This window comes from Rhipicephalus microplus, chromosome X (genome assembly GCF_043290135.1).
Source record: "Rhipicephalus microplus isolate Deutch F79 chromosome X, USDA_Rmic, whole genome shotgun sequence".
NCBI lineage: Eukaryota > Metazoa > Arthropoda > Arachnida > Ixodida > Ixodidae > Rhipicephalus > Rhipicephalus microplus.
In genome coordinates, this window is record NC_134710.1 from 119,702,277 (window position 1) to 119,719,401 (window position 17,125).

At 42.9% G+C, this 17,125-nt stretch overlaps 1 protein-coding gene across 1 annotated transcript; it reads left to right on the forward strand.

Annotated features, from left to right (window-relative positions):
- Positions 1-3,067: 3,067 nt before the first annotated feature.
- Positions 3,068-12,885, forward strand: LOC142776961 (paired box protein Pax-1-like). The gene is made up of 2 exons (XM_075881275.1): positions 3,068-3,334; positions 12,448-12,885. Exons 1-2 carry the CDS (start codon positions 3,082-3,084, stop codon positions 12,756-12,758), a joined length of 564 nt encoding a protein of 187 aa, XP_075737390.1. The 5' UTR covers positions 3,068-3,081; the 3' UTR covers positions 12,759-12,885.
- The last annotated feature ends 4,240 nt before the right edge of the window (positions 12,886-17,125 follow it).

The window sequence follows — 17,125 nt, forward strand, 5'->3', positions numbered from 1 at the left end:
TCTTCCTCGTTCGTTTCGTCGCAAAAACTTGGATTACACTGACAGCTAGGCAGGCGTACATATGTATGGAATGAACAGCGAAGTGCTTTTTTATTTCTTATGTGGTTATTTCATCTGCATCTTATTTCTTCTACAGTAAGCAAGCACATTATATGTGTCCCCGTTCTGCAATAGGAATTGTGCAAGCTCATACGACGCGGGAACAGCTTGATTTGTATTATAATGCATATAAATGGGTTGAATATGTTTTATTCTTGCAGATATTTTTAGTTTCAACCGTGTGATGTGGCTATTTTACTCAAGAACTGCAGGAAGTTTTGCATTGGTAATTCAAATTACGCGCGCGGGGCACTCCGTTCACTAGGGGCGCCCTTCTGGTGGCATCGTCGCAAAAGCAACCACCACTTTCGCATTGGTTTGCTGCGAAGGCGGCACACTGCCCCATTCTAGTACACCATACTTTTTGTGAGAAACGCCGGTGGTATCGGCAGGTACATGGAGTCGAATTCCAATTTTGTCGTGTGCGTGGAAGAGCGCGATGACTGGAACGATGTGAGTGGGTCAACTGGAGAGAGCACCGTTTCTTTCTTTCTTTCTTTCTTTCTTTCTTTCTTTCTTTCTTTCTTTCTTTCTTTCTTTCTTTCTTTCTTTCTTTCTTTCTTTCTTTCTCACAGCATTTAGCATTCTCGCCAACTGCTCAACATGTTCTTTCTTGTAAAGGTAGCTTCACTGCAAATTTGTTATGTGTGTGGGGAAGCCACAATAAAACAGCTTGGTCATTATAAGTGCTTTTTAAAAGGGGAAAAAGAAGAAATAAGCGCAGTTTCTTTACTGACTCTCTCAACAGAGGGCACCTCCACAGTTATGCACAGGGGATGGGGGTAAGGAAGGATTAAAAAGGATAGGGAGGAATGAAAGGTATAGATATAGGGAAAGGCGCAGGGACAGAGAGAGGTGCAGGGGCAGCCACATACGGAAGTAAGGAGAAGGCAAGAAATATGGACACGGTCGCAGAAGTCCGAGGACGGGGCACCACTCAGCGAGAGCTCTTGTCGGTGTCACATGCCGGCCAGAGCTGCGCTGTCGTCGGAGATCGCGGGGGCACAACCGGTCGGCACGAAATCTAGCGAGTGACTCAGCTTGGTCATTCTTAAGCCCAAACCACATAAGCGCGAAAATGCACGCGACAGCGGCAAGCGACGCGACGTAGATCGGCTTCGCGCGATCAGTCGCTAGCGCAGGCAAACCTCATTCACGCGATGGCTTCAGCGAGCGAATTCCACTGTTGCTGGCATGAGGCCGTCTACTCGCACCAAGAAAACCGCGTAGCGAGCGGTATACAATTTAAAAATAAGATATATTGTTGTGTAATGAAATGGAAAGTGTTTATTATTGCCTTGCAGCACTTTTTTATATGCACATGCGTAGTAAACATTGCGTTATTTCTTGTTGCGCATAAGTGACTCGGGCAGGGTCACGTGCACCTATGTAGTCTTTGTCTTTTCCGGTATTTCGCTATTGGCTGCTTGAGCCCAGCACTTCCGGGCAATGAGCGACGGTTTCCAAATCTGGAAAACCGAGCGATCGCGCGAAAACTACCCCGCGACACGTTGCGCGAACGCCATGTTTCGTCGCTCATATATTGCGTCGCTCGTCGCTGTCGCGTGCAGTTTCGCGCTTATGTGGTTGGGCCCTTACTGTTTCCGTACGGCTTTTATGATATTCATATGCAGGTGGTCTAGATTAAATAAAAATACAGGCACAATAGAGTCCCAAATATTTAAATACTTCAAATACTTAATACTTGATTCAAAATTCGCAGGTACTTTTTTTAACATATCACACATGAAACACGTTATTGCACGTACTTTTCTTTTACAGGGCACATAAAACATCACGCCGCAAATACCATGATTGCAGCATTGGCCATAAATATATTATTTGCAGTGCTGAGGTAATTAGTTAATCAATTTGTGATTCATGACTGTTTATTATACATGTCTGCAGCCGCTCTAGGATGTGTTGTCTCGGAGACGAAAAAACAAAACGAACACAAAATATTGCGATTTCTGAAGCAAAGAAAAGCACGAAGGAGTTATATTTCAAACGCGGTTTAAGAGCAACGCAAAAGAGGCATACTCATACTCCCTGCTGTCTCCATCTCTTAGGAGTATCTTATGAGAATGACTGTGGGGGTGTTCAAAACATCCAAAGGGTGCACAGCGCGTCCGTCATGATTGGAGCTACGGTGAAGTACTACAAAATTCATCTTTGCGTCGGGCTTCTGTAACGAATACTTACATACAAAGTCTTTACGTATATTACTCCTAAGTAATTCAGTTATAAGTCCAACCTGCATTTAGTATCCGCTGCCGCACCCTGAGCGGCCGTGGATGCAAAAGCTACAGCTGATCTTGATGAAGACAATACGCTTGTCGATGGACAGAAGAGTGGGCAGGATGCTTATTCAATGGGATCTTTGATATCGCGTACAGTCTCAACCATAGGTGTTCGCCTTAAGAGTGGGGCAGGGAGGGGGGAGAAGCAGGCGGAATGGCCTCCCTCCCTGCCTCCCCCATTATATAACAGAATGGCGCCTTTTCTACTCCATACTATTATTTAGTCGAATTGTTCAAGTAGATTATAATGCACGGGATTAAAGCGACGCATGTTTTCTTTATCATAGTGGTGACCAAGGACACCTGATTTCGCATTAAATAACTTTCTATGGCGCCTTTACTCTGGATAGTTGAGTACCAACGACAAGCCTTTGTGAGAAACAAGTCTTCGTTTCATTTTTTTTTTTTTTCATTCATTGCGGTGGGAGCAGCTTTCTTTCGAACTTGACCAACTCAGGGAAGGGGGGGGGGGGGTCTCTGCGTTGAAACTCTTCCCAGCCCCCTTTTACGAATAGAAAACCCTTTGCACGCCCATGAACTTCACATTAAAATGAAATCGTTCTGAAAAGTGGCAAACCCTTTATGCAGTACTCATTGGTTTCTGATTGGTGCGACGTTAGCGAGGGGGTGAAATTCCAGAACTCCTTGTCTGCCGCACGCAGCTGCAGTCGAGGTCCGTGCGATGCCGCGTGGTGTGGGAGGAGGACGGAGCGAGCCGTCATCGTCAGCCAGCTGCGGTGGCGTCAACCAGCTGGGCGGCAGTTTTGCCAATGGCAAGCCGCTGCCCTTCCACGTGCGCCTCAGAATCCTGGAGCTGGCCCTGTTCGGCTACCGGCCCTGTGACATCTCGCGACAGCTGCTCGTCTCCCACGGATGCGTCTCCAAGATACTGGCCCGCTTCACCGAGACCGGCTCCATACTGCCAGGGGCCATCGGTGCGCTCACTCGATCATATCACTTCAATGTTTTTTTTTTAGAAAAGACGTTGTGCACTAGTTGTTACAATCACTTGAGTTATGGTTTTCGATCACTTTGCGAGAAGGACTCACTTCCTGCTCCTGAATAATTGTTTGATGTAACCATAACTCCTCCAACCCAATATGTACCATCCTCACACACTTCCTCCTTGCATATCAATCCATCAGAAAGTACCTCACATAAAACGATTTTACACAACACATACCTGTCTAGTAATGTCACCGAGGTATAGCGCAACCAGAATCCTAGTAAGCAGCGGTGGCGCGCTCAGCTTTAAGGGCCGTTCCACGCGCTTCCCGCACAGCCGCAATGCACGTGCCAGGACCCCTACCGCACGCAAGCGGGGGACAAATAAGCCAATTGGCGACGCTCTTTCACAGTAAGCAGCAAAACACAAATGCCCACATTTGTGTTTTGCTGCTTACTACACGGTAAGCCCGCGTGCGCGCCTAAGTGCGCCATGACTGCAGTGCTTCCTAGCGTTCCTCGTGCAAACAATATGCTTCGATGATATTGATTGATTTGTGGGGTTTAACGTCCCAAAACCACCATATGATTATGAGAGACGCCGTAGTGGAGGGCTCGGGAAATTTGGACCACCTGGGGTTCTATAACGTGCACACAAATCTGAGCACACTGACCTACATCATCTTCGCCTCCATCGAAAATGCAGCCGCCGCAGCTAGGATTCGACGCAGTGACCTGCGGGTCAGCAGCCAAGTACCTTAGCCACTAGACCACCGCGGTGGTGCAAATGACATGCTTCCCTCGCGATGGTTCATGACAGCGATAAGCAGACACTGCTGTTATCGCTTGTGTTGCCGCTAGAAAAACGTGCGTCATCGCAAAGCCACCACCATCATCCTAGTGCTGCCGTGGCAGCACACTCAGCCATTTACTAAGGTCGTTTGCACGTGGAATGTTAGGGAGCACTGCAATCGTGGTACTTATAAAGCCCCTTGATCTTTGGACAGTACCGCAATCCACTGTACTCGCCGCCTTGCGCGCGACCTCCTTTCTCCCTCCTCACTCCTTCCGAGTTCCTCCCGTTCTCCGCCGCTGTCTCTGCACGATTATTGGTCTCCTTCGCGGTTACCTGTGGAGGCGCGCAACTCATGCGCTGTGGTGCAGATATTTTTTTTTCTTTTTCGCTCGCGCCATTTTTCGCCGGGGCTATGCGTACCTCGGGTAGCGAACATTGCGCACGCTTTAGTTTCTGCGTTGTTTGTTGGCGCTATGCCTTGTTGTTGCGCCTATAACTATTGCAACCAAAATACAAATGGCTTTGCTTTACGATATTCAAGGTAAACGCGATAGCTTTTGTAAGAAGTAGTATTTGCACTACATCGTCTGAACGAAACTTAATTGAGCCAAAAAACATGTTTTATGCGAGTTACAGCGCTTTTTTTTATTGCTCGTACGAAAGTATCACCGAATGCTGTATGTATTTGGGTATTCTTCCGGCATAATAAAATTAGTTTTTTTTTTGCGGCTAACTGTGCGTTACATAAAAATAGGATTCTTCAGAATTTGGTGAGTATTCTGCCGAGACTCTGTCAAATCGCACGTCGGTAACTTTATTCATTCTGAAACGAACTACAGAAACTGATTTCCACAGCGAACAGTTACCTGCCATAATACAGCTTCTCGATTGCGCCTATCGTGATCGTTGGGATATCTGTTGAAAATTAATGCGGAAAAAATAAGAGAATGAACATGAATATTGAGGTGACACTAGCGATTATAACCAAATGGTGTTCTTTTTTTTTCTGGAGGGTAGCAGGTATTTCACACGCAAAATAATGACACCAGTGTAGAAAAAATAAAAACAAGCACTACCGGAAAAAAATGTCGAGAAACAACATTAACTTCCTAATAGCGAAAATGAGTCCTTATGTCATGTGACGTAAGTTACGTCAGGTGACGGCACTGTGACGTTATTGTGAAACCACAAGTTTCGCGACATGTAATAAATTTACGTCATGTGAGACATGACATCTGGTGATGATTTTTTTTTTGCATCACCTGTTCTTGATGACGCGAGACGCCGACAGTCATATTTTGCATGTGATGAGGCATCTAAGGGTTTTGTATAAACGATAAGCACGCCCATGATATCGCTTATGAGCAGTGTCTGTTGGCGAAAATTGCATTTTTCTTTCAGTTCATTTTTTTACTTTTGAATTTGAATGCCAGCGCGCACATCACTAGGTGCCAAATATTATTTGCTTTTCTCGCAAATACGGATGACGTGCAAGAAGTGTTCACGTGATTGCACTCGCTTGCTGGTGATATCAACTTCGAGGCAGAGGCCTAGAATTCTAGCTCGCTCAATGAGTGCTTTGAAATCACCTTTCTGCCGTTTTTGAGTAACTAAATATTCATTGCAGTGTTGTCTATCTTATGATGACCATTTTTTCCGAATTAGCTACACTACCGGGGTTCACAAGTGGCGCGAAATCACGCGCCTCAATCAGAATTCGGTGGTGCGACGTGGGAGCCCCGGCGAAAAATGGCGTCGGTTGCAGCGCGCGCCGAAGGCGGGAGAGGAGAATCAAGGAGGAATCGAGTCCGCGGAGGAGCGTGTAGTTACTTTCCTAGATCAAGGCACTGCGCCGTGCTCCCGACCGGGTTGCAGAAATTAGGTGCCTTTTCTCATGTACTACCACCACCGGATCGAGGGGCTTTAGAATCCAGTCGGCCAGAGCTGCGCTGACGTCGTCGTAGGGGACCGGTGGTGGAGGTGGCGTATAGGACCAACCCAGTCGGCCAGAGCTGCGCTGTCGTCGGAGATCACGAGCGCACAACCGGTCGGCACGGAATCCAGCGAGCGAGTCGGTGCGCATCAGGTCCCTCCATAGTGTTAGGTGTTCTGTGGTTCCCTCTATCTCTCAAAAATGGCGAAAGGCCTTGATCCAGCTGCCGCGCTCTGCGATAGGCTGGGTGGCGACACGCGACCCTTTCTCCGTCACGCCCCGCTCTATAAGAGTTCAGCGGTCACAGCGCTGTGCCGGAGAGAGGTGCGGATGACTACGCCTTCAAGCGTGGAGTTGGACAATTTCAAAAAGGCGAGAGTACTGCACGCGCCTCTGTTGCAATGTTTACTCGAACTTCAGCAGAAGCGGGGATTAAGTGTTTGAATTGAATGTTTGTAGCGTGACGGGCTAGAATACCGGGTCTCAATGTCTTCGGGTTGCCTCACCGCGCGAAGAACAAAAAAGAAGTTTCTTTTTCCTGTTCCTCGCGCTGACAAAAAAAAAATGCCAAAAGAAGGTATTGCCCCATAAAATCAGTGTCAAAATTTTTACCCGCACAAAGCAGCCGGCTATGCAAAGGAAGTGATTTTTCAATGCTCAGTCCAGCTTCCTTTGTTTTACCGGGGTGACTTCATCATTAGAAAATATCTTAAAGAAAGAACAATCTGTGATTAGTTTTTTAGCCACACCTTGCCGTTTTTTGTCGCGCTACTGCGCGCGCAAGATTGATTAAGACTTTTTCGTTTAAGGATTCCGCGTGATGTTTTCCTTAGGGGACCATAATGCGTTTGGTAAGCTCGAGCAAGCAATACTGTGCCAGGGCGTAGCCGGATATATATCTTTGTTTTTCATGGGGGGGGGGGGGTGAACTGTATCCCCTAACACTTCCCCGCTGGGTATACGCTTCTGATACTGCCTGACAATGGAAGCAAAAAAACTCAGACTATATTTGTGCCGCGAACTTCCAAAGGCAGAACGAACGAACGGAAGCCGCCATGCAAGGGGGGAGGGGAGATCAGTGCTGACAACAAACCCTCGAAAGAAAGAACTGTTATGAATTCATGCAATATAAAACACAATTTTAAAGACGATAGTCTTTCTTGGGGACGTTCGACGGAAAAGTTTGGGACTGTCTGTACATTTGTCTGTTTGTCCGCCCTAACAATACCTCAAACGGCCAATCCCATCCGCAGCGCCCACCAATATTGTTCAAGGTTTAGCGCTCATAGAGTTGTGATTGTCAATTAAAAAGTAATGATTGCGCATATCTGAGGCGCCACTACAACGCTTCGATGTTTTCTATGTCTGCCTTTATACCAGAAGAGGCACACACGAGTAACTCTAAGGAATGTAGCGTTTAATCGCACTACGCTGACAGTGCAACGCGATGCTCAAAAAAGGTGTTTCCAACGCTTTGCTACGACGTCACGGTGGTAGCACGTGCCCGGCGCTTTGCGTTCTACAGCTTATCACCTCCGAGACTGACGCGCATCTTTCTCCGCGGGCTGCACGCCTTCGTTTTCGAACATAACTTCCAGATGCCACTTGTGTCTAACGTGCCTCGATACGCTCGTTCGCCTCTGCTACATGCTCGAGGCACTCTAAAACGCAGCGCCTGCCGAATAACATTCACCGTTTTTTTTTTTTTGCGCAGAACATCAAATAAACGTTTTCTTCACTCTCTCCAGACGCAAGGCTATCGTCTTTCGATGACATTTGTGGTGTAACATGCAGATTTAGAATCAATTTTTTCAATAAGTGCTCTTTTATACTCTTGCAATTACTACGAAAAGTGACCCAAGTCAGCTTTTATAGTTGCATTATGATTTTAGGGCCAGTAACTGTATGCATACCTTGAATTTATTAAGACTGCGAATTAATTTCAACGCCCCTCTACATCTGCGGGCCATCGAGGTGGCGGGGTTAGTAAAACGGGGAATGCTTTGAATAATTTCCTTTCTTTGAAAACAGATAAGCATTAAAATGTGCGAGACACTGGTAGGCATACTGTGTTTTTTTAGGCATGCTGAATTTTTTTCATATATTGAAAGGCGTTTTTGTTGCTCATATTCTACACATGCTGTGCGACGCTTGCTCATAAATAAGCTTATTAGAGTGCCTTATAAACAAAATAGGTGTAATTAAAAATACCGTGTGTTAGCGGGAATCCTTCTAAACACTGACAAATGCAATGAAACCTTTATATTTTGCACTGCACACTACGTGGTACGTGACCCATGAAATTTCTTAAAGTAGCTGTATGCACCCAACTATAGCCCATTTTTTTCTGAACTCGGAAAAAAAAAAGCAGTGCAGCTACTTCAACTTCCGTTGAATTTGAAAACACGCAAAGAACGAAAATAAAAGTACGCTGCATGACAAATGCTGTGGGACCTCGCTCATAAACTGCTTCAGAAAAGCACGCGTTTTATTTCTATAGGTTTAGGGTATACTCCTAGATCGTTAGTTTTTCTCACTGTCGTTTGAAGTTTCCTCAATAGCTTACGCCAGAAATGGCAATAGTTAACCGGTTCAAGCGGGCACAGAAAGCGATTTCAGGCGCCCGCAAAATGCACGCGAGCCAGTGGAGCGTCGTTTGCTAGCGCTGCTTCTTTCCGCGCACAAGCAGGCTTGCCTGTCACGTGGTATTCTATTATTTCGGGGGTATCTCTAGTAAGCAGAAAACACTGATACATAACGCATATAAAATTAGAAACTGTATAATCAGACGTTTTGCTAGCCAATCGACAACTTTCTCATTAGATTTTCTCGGTAATCTTTGGTGCATCAAAGCTTAGTTAATTCAATAGCTAGTTAGGCAAAATGTAAAAAAAAATGCAGCTTACTGCAAGCAATAGTAGTCAGCATGCCTTTTGTTGCGTGTTCATAGAGTGTGTCAGCATATTTTTAAACTCCAGCTAGAAATAGCTGGTGCACCCTAACAGTGATATAATGTCCGGGGTTTTACTGATATGATTATGAGAGACCCCGTAGTGGAAGGCTCCAGACACTTTCACCATCTGGTTTTCTTTGACGCGCACTGACATAACACAGTACACGGGCCTCTATATACGATTTCGCCTCCATCGAAAAGCCACGACTGGGATCGAACTCGCGACCTTCGGGTCAGCAGCCGAGCACCATAAACATACACTGCCCCACCATAGTGGACTTAGAGCACCCTTTATGTGCAGCCGCAATGAAAGAAGTTTCAGTGTTTGCAAAGGCGCAACCCAAGGAAGTGGCTATACGGCTGGCTTCGACGCAAGAATTTGGGTCCGTCTGTCTGTGCGTTTGTCTGTTTGTCCACCCTTAACGGTACCGGGTATTCTAGCCGCCTGCGCTCGGAGCTCAGCTGGTCACGATGTGCCGACGGGCGCTTATCTCTGACGCGTACTTTGCCTCACGCATGTGGAGGGGGGGAGAGGGGGGTTAGATGCTTGTGCGCGCGAGCTTATCCTTCGGTGGGGGGAAAGACGATAGTCTTTCTTGGGCACCTTCGACGCAAAAATTTGGGCCTGTCTGTCTGTACATTTGTCTGGTTATCCACCCTTAACGGTACCGGGTATTCTAAACGGCACCAGCCGATACCCCTAACGGCCGACCCCATCTGCAGGGCCCAACAATGTTGCTCAAAATTCAGCGTTCATACTTGTGTGATTGTCGAATAAAAAGCAATTATTGCGCATATATGAGGCACCATAACAACACGTATATGATCTGCGTGTGCGTCTTTTACTACAAAAGGCATACATAAGTAATTATAGGGACCGCAGTGTTTATCACGCTGCGCTGACCATGCAACGCTTGCATGAAAAGGCGAGCGTTTCCAACGCTTTGCTAAGACGACACGGTGGTGTCACCTATCCATCGCCTTGCGTTCTACACCTTATCACCTCTGAGTCTCGAACGCGCAACGTTTTCCAAGAAAACCGCCAGATGACACTCATGTCTCACGTGTGACGTGACTTGATGCGCTCGTTCGCCTCCGCTGCACGCTCGAGGCACAGCGCCTCCAGAATACCATTCACAGATTTTCTGGTGCAGAACATCAAATAAATGTTTTGTTCACTCTCTCCGCATGCAAGACTATCATATTTCGACGACATTTGCAGATTAACATGCAGATACGGGGCCAATTTTGTTTCCCTCTAGGGTACAGTGTGATGGCAGGATAAAATTTTGAAGTGGGAGCTGATATGCCACCTTCCCTCCCGCCCTCGGCACTACCGTTGGTTGCAGACAATGAAAATACCAAAAACGACGGACTGCTTCGTGTGCATGGGACCCACAGCGATAAAGCGTCCTCTACGGGGCGAGTGTTTGATGGCGGCCATTTGGTTCGGGCAACATCTTGACTTTTGAAAGCATGCGAGCGCTGTTTTCAGCACTTTCTGATTGCCAAAATGAGAAACATGCCACATTTTCTGTTTGCGAATCATGTGAATAGCAGTACGACATTTTCTTCATCGGACAGTTAAGGAACAGTGCATGCTATGCGACATGATTGCATAAGCATCTGCAAAGTAATGCTGTGCTGTTTTGGATTGCATATATGCCTTTGAATTAACAGAAATTCTTCGACTAACTTTCAAAAACATCTTGTAGGCCACTGCTTTAGCAATGTTTCACTCCTTGCTCAACAACTCAAAGAGGTCAAGGTAAACAACCTGCTGTCATGTCTTGCACTATATGCAGTAGTTGATTTAAGGAATGCGCTCTTGCATCTTTATGACAGGCATGGACGAATATTCGAATGAATATTATATCCTTGATTTTGGTTCGACACGACTTTCGCAAATCTCTAACCAATTTTAGTTACGAAAATTTCAAGGTATTTGAAATGAATACAGAGATACTTTTAACCACATCTAGCTTATTGTAAAGGTTCTTTCACTGCAGCTCGCGTAGGCAATGCCGTAAAGTTATCTTTTGCAAGAAAATTTCGAAAAGAATTTTGCGTCGTTTTGAAGTTACGCGTCGAGGTTAAATATACATATATTACCGTCATCTAGAGTAATAATAATTCAATTTTAAGAATGTGTTATACAAGCTTGTTATACAAACTTGTTTGGGCTAACACATAACACCTAATGTATTTTACTGCTTTTAATTTGTACCTTCAAATTTAATTTGCCATATTCAAATATTGTAACTATTCACTCTTGATTCCACATAAATTAGAACCAAGAAAGTGAAATTTATACATGCCTTGAGCCAAATCTCAAAAAATATTGTGTCATAACAAAATACTCATTTTTTTAATATTATATAATTTCTACCATTCAAAATTATTCAAGCAAATTGTCAATCACTTCAAATTTGTTTCAAATCTCGAATTTACTATTTGCGCTGCACACTCCTACTTTACAACTACTTTAGACATGACTATTTTTACACATGGCACCCATCTAGAAAATAGTAGTGAAGTCTTTAAAAGCAATGTACACAGCAAAACTTCAGTCATCAGAACGCTGCAAGCATAAGAAGCTTCTGCTATGGTGCATGGCAGTTACGCCATGGTCATCCTGTGACATCTCTAGTGGCTCCAAATGTGTGGAGTGCCCAGAGCAAGTTCACATCACTTTACTGATACTTAAAGCTTTGGGTGTATATAGTGCTATATAAACTCAAGTACATTGCTGAGCATCTATTATCGTCACTTGTGGAAAAGCCTAAGAGCCTTTGAGTGTGATTGCAAATCAAGAGTGTCCAATACAAGTCTTTAATTACACAGTAGTGCATATCTCTTTAAAGTAATGAAATCAATACACTTGTTGGTTTTCACTTGCATACTTTAAAGTGGATGAACTGATTAATAAATAGTTGACAAAAATTAACTCACAGACTTGTAAACAGTTCTTGCATCCTCTTGCGTAGATGCAGAAGGGGACAATGAGTGGTGGATGCAAAATTTCAAATGAATATCAAGATAAATCTCAAATAACATTCATCAAAGCTTGCTTTCTCAAAAATAAGGGTACTGTTCTGCTCTTTAAATTTACTTTCAAAATATGGCACATTTTTCTTTTATGACCACTAAGCTAGATGAAACTACAGATTACTGAGCTGCTTTAGAAATGTAATAAAAACTTACTTGCTTTTTACTTGCTACTGATTGAATTATTGCTAACAGGTTTATTTCAATGCATGTATCATTTTGGTTCTATGCATCGTTTTAGTTTTGTGCTCTATGCATAAGTATTTATCGAGTCATTCACATTGTCATCTTGTCAATGTGAAAGTATCCTTGAAAAATCTTAACAGTAACAAAACGAAACTGGTAGATACTGAAAATTGCAACACTGTTGCAGGTGGAAGCAAGCCCCGTGTCTCAACACCTCTGGTGATTCGCAAAATTCGCGAGTACAAGCAAGAGAATGGTGCGCTATTTGCTTGGGAGATTCGGGAGCGACTACTCTTTGATGGAGTTTGCCCTCGAGACTCTTTGCCCAGCATATCGTCTATCAATCGGATCCTGCGGCGAACACTGGGGCGGTCAAAACCACAGCGCCTCATGGCACAGAACCGCATGGACACTGAGCAGCACCCACCTGCTTCCATGGGATTAGACACACAGAAACGAACATTCTTTATTAAGGATATCTTAGGCTGGCACATGTAACCATGCCACAACTCTTTTCAAAATGTAGATTAGCAGGAGATGATAAAGCCAATGTGTTAGGCACAACTAATTCTGTTCGTTTCTTTAGTTGTACCTGTGATGTGAAATAAAGTTATAAAAAAATGTTGTCCCTGAGTTTCCCAAAGAGAAGCATTAAAACTAAGCTTGTGCGAATAGTGAATTTCGGGTTTGAAGTGAATTCAAAGCGAATAGTGATTTTCGTCATGTAGTTATGAATCAAATCCGAAGAGTATATATTGCATATTACAAAAGAAAATGCGCATATTTGTCATAACCTAACTAGCCTGCACAATATTTTTATAAATTGTAACAATGCCTGTGTGAATTCCCCCTTTTTTTATTCAAAGAAAATGGAAACAACTTCTAATAGATGGATTTGACTTTCAGTAGAATGTAAAGGATAACTTGTAAAATTTGTGATGTTTTAAAATTTACGATACTTAGAGGAGGTAGACCAAGCTTTCAAACTTTAGAAATGATGAATCTTTGAGGGTAATATCTTCACTTAAACTTAAAATGGAGCTTTGTGGCAGTCTGGATTTTTATTGGCAAGGTGATTTCACAATTTAGCTTTTTTTTCTATCAGTGAAACCTTTTTCACAGAAGAATATACACCTACCTGTTCATTCGAATACCTTGAAATTTTTAATATTTTAAATTCCAATCAAGGCAAATTCAAATACTATAATATTCATTTCAATATTCAAAGCATTCGAATATTCTCAAAAACCTAATTATCACCTATATGAATGGGCTCGAACATTCACTGTTTTCAATGTGCCTGGAATTGAACCTCTAAGCAACATAAAACTTTTACGATTTTAACCTACCAACAAATATTTTCAAGCAATCAGGATGTGTTCATTTCTACTTAAAATACAATAATTAGTCGCTAATGCACTAGCAGGTCATGTGGAAATTTATGTCATTGATAGCTGGACAGTTCAACAGTTGAGATGCATCGAAGAGTTCATCACATAACAAATAATAATACTTTATATATTCTGCAGTGTGTACTGGGATTTAAAGGGAGGTCCATGAAGCAATAAGAACTTGGCTATGCTGTTTGGGCCAAGTGATGATGATGCATTCTTCATCATCAGAGCTGATTTTTATATTTGCCGAATATTTTTTTAATAAAAATTTATCAAGAAAGCTAGGTGACCAGTGTTCAGGTGTAAGTCCTGAACTAGGCAGTTGCAGTGCCACGAGGTGAACATTTTCTTTGTTTACCTACCCAAATGAATGAAATAAAATAAATGTAATAGAAATTCTGAAAATAGTTCAATTGATTTGATAAAAGACCCTTAGCTTACTCTTAAGTATAAAAGTAATAGCAGGTGGTAATAGCAGGTGTGTACCAGTTTAGTGCATACCAGTTAACAGTTTATAGTGTACCAGTGTACAGTGTGTATATACAGTTTGAATTATGTTTTATACAGTACTTTATAACAAAATTGGAGGCTAGAAAAAAATACATGATCACTGAAATTTTTTGCTCTTTTTCACAACTCTCTCCTCTTTGCTACATGCAATGTGCAGTAGTAAAAGCAGGAGGTGACATCCACACACTAGAAGAAAAACTTTTCCGCAGTCCGTCTCTCATTGCCCCCTCAACACTGATTGAATAGAAGCTCCATAAAAAAAATTAATGGTGCATAATGATTGTGCCCCAGATTCCTCACAATATCCAGGCAGCTTTTGTAATGTATATATGATCATTTGTTATCACTTGACCTACGGAAAAGTTTTGGCACTATGACATCAAGTGTGGAATCCCTGCTGGCATCACGACAGGTAAAGAAGGTACAGTTTGGAGCAAAGTGTCAGATTTGTTTTTGAATCAGTAGTGTTTGTGCAGTATATGGCGCTATTACAACGTAGTGAAAAATCACTGCCATAGTGTACTGTACATGCTGCATGTATGAGATGTGTAAAAATTTGATGTGGTTTAATGTCTACTGAGAACACCATCCTATATTAGTTAGATCATCAGGAAGACTTTTGAACAATTTAGATTTTTTTTCAAATGCTAATGGACCGCAATATTTTTCTCAGGTTCTGTTTTGGTAAGAACAAGGTGAACAACGTCATGAACAGAGGGCACTAGGGAGCATCCAGCTTTCTCAGCAACAGCCTGCATGATAACACGACAGTCTGTCGCTTTCTGTACATATTACAATCCTGTTTTGTTGGGAGTACTGATACTGTTTAGCTCTATTGTGGTAAAGTTTATTATTGTTCCTTAAAATGTTGTAACCAACTTGACATCTGTTATGTATGCATAACTGTTGTTTATTAGCAACTGATTTAGCTGGGTGTAAGCACTGCCCAAGCCAGAAGGTGGAATGAATAGTCCGTCAGACGCTTCTGTCCATTGACTCTAAGGGTGGTACCCTGGGTGCTCATGGTTTCTGACCACATTCTCGAGTGAATACACTCGAGAATGTGGAGAATGTGGTTTGAAAAGTCTGGGCATGTTGGTAATTCATATCAATGCAGAAAACAGCGAAAAAACAAACAAATGACACAGATCTTGTCTTATCTCAATCATGTTTTTTTGTGTGTGTGTGCTCTGTCTTCTACAATGATTAATGACATAGTACTTGGGCCGCAAAATATCACAAACACAGAGTAAAGAAACTTAGTCTACTTTAATTGGAAGAGCCGCTAGTGCTTGTCATTGTGTGTTCCTCAACTCTGTGTTTGTGATATTTTGTGGCTAAAGTACGTCCTTAAGCAAGTACCAACTAAGCCAACAATCAGTCTTGATACAATATATTTATACAATGATATTTTGCTGATTCAAGGAGCTGCTGATTATTTGCTGATTCGAGCAGCTGTTTCACCTCTTCAACAATTACCTCATGCAGTGGTGGCTAATGTCATCTAGGCTGCACACTTAAACATGCAAATTTTGATCAAACAGAGGAGCAAAACAGCTGTGGCCCATCTTGGTACACAGTGCAGCAGCAGAAGTTCCTGATCATGAGTTAGCTTGTTGTACCATACCTTTCAATCTTAACATCATGTATGGCATGTGGCATACAGTAGTTACACTGAAGCCGTGGAGTGACAGAGGAAGAAAGGCTAAGATGGAGAGGTTAACGAGAGAATATCTCCAGTTGGCTACCATGTAGTACTTGGGAAGGGGTATGAAAGAGAAGTCTATTATGATGCCATAATCAGTATGCCTATGGTAGCGACCATTCTAGCAAAATGGTCAAAATATGTGGCTGTATAAAATTCCCATTAGCCACATTCAACCATTCATATTCATGAAATGTACATAAGCACTGCAGCAGCACGTTTTCCAGATTTACCTCAGTGAGTTGAAACCACTTCAGCGTCGCTGAAACCTCACTGTGGAGTACCATAACAACTTCGTAGAGCAGTTCCTGAGCGAACATCTTCTCATGCAAATAGTTGTCTATAATCTTGATCGACTTTACTACGTGTTAAATGGAATTGATTTATGCGCAAATACATCCATTTTTACTTATAATTTCTGAAAAGATGAAAGTAAGTTACTGCTCAGTGTTTTGCGAACAGTCCCAAGAGCCGTCACCTCGGATCACCTAGCGTTTTCCTGGAATCTACTATATATTTGTGAATGAATACGACTTTCCCTGCCACTTCAGTTACAGTACTGCAAGCACGAGCAGTGTAAAATTTTGATGCATTTTGTCTATTATGCAGAATTATTGTGATGACACTCTTACCTTCAGAACAACCTAGGGCTTCACTGCATGGTGAAGTGCCTGTGCTTTATAGAGACAATCATTAGGATCCTAGTTTATGGACAGTTAATACAATGCAAGATTTAATAATAGGTCCTTTGTGCTTAGCATCAAATTTATTCTCCACCAAATTTGTAGTAATAGTAGGCTTTGTATTTAACTTTACTTCATATAGATGGCATGCACGTGACGTCATCAACACTGCTTCTGAAACGGACAGGGACTCCCCGATGGCAACTTGGATTACTAACAAATTGCATCCACGTGAAGACGACGTGGCAGGAATACCTCTGGGCATGAGTAATGAAAGTACCTGCATATGGTATTTTGATACCGTTAATGCGACATCTGAAATGTCTCGTTCACACATGCTGGTGCTCCAACATGGCTGTTTTAACAGCGTCAGTGCAAGCATCTATTTAACACTAACTGTTGCTGCGTTGACAAATAGAACTGAAATACTAGGACGCTAGGACAGCATGTTTTCTCAGCAAAATCTGTCTAGTGATTGTATGGGCAGACATAACTTATAAATTGAGCACTGTGCACGGACTTACACAGAAATATATAACAACAAAGTGTAATTTAAAGATGAACAAAGAAACA

Coding starts and splice junctions, on each gene's coding strand:
- LOC142776961 (XM_075881275.1), top strand. CDS start 3,082: ATGCCGCGTGGTGTGGGAGGAGGACGGAGCGAGCCGTCATCGTCAGCC. Junction 3,335..12,447: donor CATACTGCCAGGGGCCATCG/GTGCGCTCACTC, acceptor ACACTGTTGCAG/GTGGAAGCAAGCCCCGTGTC.